The 3,597-nt window shown below is 47.1% G+C and overlaps 1 protein-coding gene across 1 annotated transcript in view; it reads left to right on the top strand.

Annotated features, from left to right (window-relative positions):
• The first annotated feature begins 219 nt into the window (after positions 1–219).
• LOC108551498 (rac guanine nucleotide exchange factor JJ) overlaps positions 220–3,597 on the top strand; it is a 158,017-nt gene continuing 154,639 nt past the window's right edge. Inside the window, exon 1 of the mRNA XM_017905694.1 lies at positions 220–279. Coding sequence (XP_017761183.1) covers positions 258–279 — 22 coding nt within the window. The 5' untranslated portion in view covers positions 220–257. The remainder of the gene's footprint in view (positions 280–3,597) is intronic.

Below are 3,597 nucleotides of genomic sequence, written 5' to 3'. Positions count from 1 at the left end.
TATGCACGTATAAACACGCGTGTTTCTCGCATTCACACGTTGTACGTGATACAGGCGCACAGTGCGAAAAAGAAAATAGTAATATCGGTGCGGAAAGGGGGTTGTACGTCGTATACGCGAGTGTGCTCCTTCGATCCAGCGTGTCTCGTTATATAGCTGCATCGCTTTCCTACGGATCTCCACGCCACATGAAGTGTTGCTCGGCCAATTAAGCGAAACTCTCAGCGTTAAGCCGATCTACCAGAACATCTTCGAATATGTCGCTGCTCAGCGTCACGGGTGAGTCTCTCCTCCTATGTTTCTACTTTTATGCTCGCTCCGCGTATACCAGGATGCCGGCTCAAGATGACGACTGGAAAATGTTTCGTTCCATCGTCTCACCGACGCCATACATCGTCGTTTCGCGCGTCGTGTCTCCCTACCCAGCGTACATTTCGGCTCTCTCCTAACCTCTTACGCGCTTGTTTATCTTCTTCGCTCGTCTCCAACGGACCGTTCTATTTCCACGCCATCGTTCTATTTGAATTTTTATCTTATAAAACCGATGTAATTGCGTCTCTACGAGTGCCGTTCTATTTAAACGAGTTATTTTATACCGGAACGGTTTATCCGAAATTCTCCTGGAGAAGGTGAAATAGAGTTATAGAGCCGACGATAAAGTAAGGTTAGAGCAGCCTCGCAAGGATGGCTGCCTCGGAACGGCCCGAATATTTTACGGCGCCCTCATCAGATTTAAAACTTTTTTCTTGTTTTCGAATAAACTGCCGGAGGAGAGCGAATGCTTCTAAGCAAACTCGTAGAAACGGAGGAATATTTGTGGCGCGAGGGAAAAAATTTCTCCAGACGCGTAGCGAGAATATTAAATACGAAGAAATATGCGTTGATTAATGGACGTTATCGAAGTCATTCGTTATGCTAGCAATTAAACATATTCGCCGACTCACGCCGTATTTCCAGTGTCGCCAATAATATTTTAAACGTATTTCATTTTTATATAACGAACAAATACGCTTTCATCTTTCTTCCTCTTCCATTTTTTTTCCCTTTTTTTTCCCATTTCGAATCGAAAAGGCAAACGCGGTGGTATTTATTTTAGTCGCGTGTGCAGTTGTTTCCGAGATTTCTTTTTCGGAGGTTATCGGTAAGTGCGGGAAATTCAAACGCGCAGCAGGAAGCAACGGGAAGAAACTGATATTTATTATCGAATGGCCGCTCTTAATTACTTAATATTTTTCATTCGCTCGGCACTTAAGCAGCTTTTAATATGCAATTTGCGATCTTACGTCCTATATTCCGCGTGCGGAATATGCAACGAAATGTTTCGTAATTTTAATTTAATTGCGCAACTGGGTCAAACTGCTATGCCATTCGTGGACGTATAAATATTGATAAAGAAAGCAATAAAAACCGCGGAACAACGTCTGTTGACCTTTCATTATTGGATTTGTTATCGTATTCCAAATTGAAACGTTTAATACGGCCGTAACGGTTTAACATGTCGTAAGAGCGAACCTTTAAGGAAGCGTAACTCCGGATAAAGCAATCGCTATAAGCACCTCGGATAATCTTTATGGAACGGGGCAAGAGCGATTAAGGAAGGTGTGCAATTTATATAACTGTATAATTATTACGCTACGCCATCGCGAACTCTTGCGAATTCCGGTTGCAAAAATACTTGGCACTCGCGCAATTTGCATGTTCCCGTACACGTGTTACCTTTGGCTGGACCGAGAAATTTAAGACGCGAAATTAATTCTTTTTATCCCCTCCCTGCGTTTATCGCATTAGCCATAAAACCGGGAGAAAGATAGAGCTTCCCTCTTACCGCTATTTTGATTTCACCTCGTTGAATCGCGCAAATCATTCGCGAACTTTGCACTACGCACGGAATATCTCGCGCAATTGCCGGAATGACCGAAGTTAGAAATTACATTTCGCAAAACGGGCCGTGGTACAAACGTGGAAGGGGTGTCCTTTTTATTGGAAAACCATTCGAAGATGAGAATAGAGGGAACCAGGGTTAAAAGTCCACGCGATAATTCCATTGGTTCCGAGCGACGAGGTTACTTCTTTTATCTTCGCGTGTTAGATACTGGCAACTGATTTATCCCCTTTCCTAAACGAGGCTAATCAGCGGCTAATTTCTATATCCCCGTCCAATTTCACCCTTTCGTTTCTTTCTCCATTTTCCCCTGTTTATCCCATATTCATTTGCACCCTGGTCCGAGAATAGAGCTGGATCACGTTCATATTCTTATTTCGTCGAGAATCCAAGATTTCCTTCCCATTCTGACTGTGGCCTCGCATGGTCCGGCTATCGAACGATTTAACCGAGTAGTATAAACGACGAAGAGAACAGTCGCGCCAGAGGTTATTTCTGGGTCGAGTCAGACTCGATCAGTGACCGCCGTTGATACCCCTAACGTACCTAGGTGCACACAGACATGTCAGTAGCCGGTAAATCCCGCGAGATATTACCGATCCCCTCTATTCATAATCGATTGCGCGTTGCACGAAGGTAGGTGCGATCCCGGACAGTTTCACGAACGGTGGAAAAATCAATGCGTGATCCGGGCCGGCTGGCAGCGGAGGATTGGCAGCGATTCCTCGGAAGAAACGGGACGAGCTGGACGTTAAACGCGTATTATTGGCCAGGGAGTAACGAGAAGCGATTCTCGATGACCGTTTTATCTCTGTCCCATATCTGCTCATAAATATCGCCAGGCCCGTAGTCTTGCTGTTCATCTAGGCACGTAGACGCACGTGTACAGTGCGCGTAGGTGTATTCAGGTGGTAAGGTTGGTCGAACAGTGTGCAGTCGGTATACACCGATAACAAAGCGCACGAGTGTTCGTCTATGACTACGGGACGGCATCAGGCAGGGCTGGCGAAACGGGGGTGAGAGGGCGAGCAAGGGAGAGCGCGAGAGGGCGAAAGAGGAGAAAGAGAAAGAAAGAGAGCGAAAGAGAGAGCATAGTGCAACGGTTGACCCCGGTACACGGGGTCATTCCCTTCTTCAACCACCACCACCAACCACCCCACTGCCTCCGGTTCTACCGCTCACCTACCGCGTCCCTACTACCGGCTGCGCTCCTACACCCCTTCTCATCCTCGTATCCTCCACCAACGCTGCCATCACGACCACGCAACTCCGCTCTCCTCTCGCTCGCCCGGCCGCCGATGTAGCTACGAGGTGCTACGGCAACCGTAGACTCTCGTGCATACGTCGGCTGACAGGGACGATCTCAGCCGAGGCTCCACCTAGATCTTCCTTTGCCTGTCAGTCCGCCAGACAGGTAATAACTTACGAGATATTTGATTTATGGTAATGTTGATACCGACGGGTTCAAGCGTGTATCGAATGGTCAGGATGCCACCTTGCCTCCGAGTTAATGATCGCCGGTGCCAAACTCTGGGAATTTGGCCGGGTGTCCGACTTTGCCAACAATTTTGGCAGCCCAGCTTTCTCTGCTGTCTCTCTCCCCCATCTCCCATTTTGTTTCCATTCCTTCCCGGTAAATCATCCAACCGTGTACGTGCACACGTAGATTGTTTCCCTTTTTTTTTCCATCGATTCCGTTCGAATTGACAGGGAAA

The sequence above is a fragment of the Eufriesea mexicana genome, unplaced genomic scaffold, assembly GCF_001483705.2.
Source record: "Eufriesea mexicana isolate 0111107269 unplaced genomic scaffold, ASM148370v2 scaffold4331, whole genome shotgun sequence".
In the NCBI taxonomy this organism is placed as follows: Eukaryota; Metazoa; Arthropoda; class Insecta; order Hymenoptera; family Apidae; genus Eufriesea; species Eufriesea mexicana.
The sequence above is the reverse complement of the archived record's forward strand: the minus strand, read 5'-3'. Positions and strand labels throughout refer to the sequence as shown.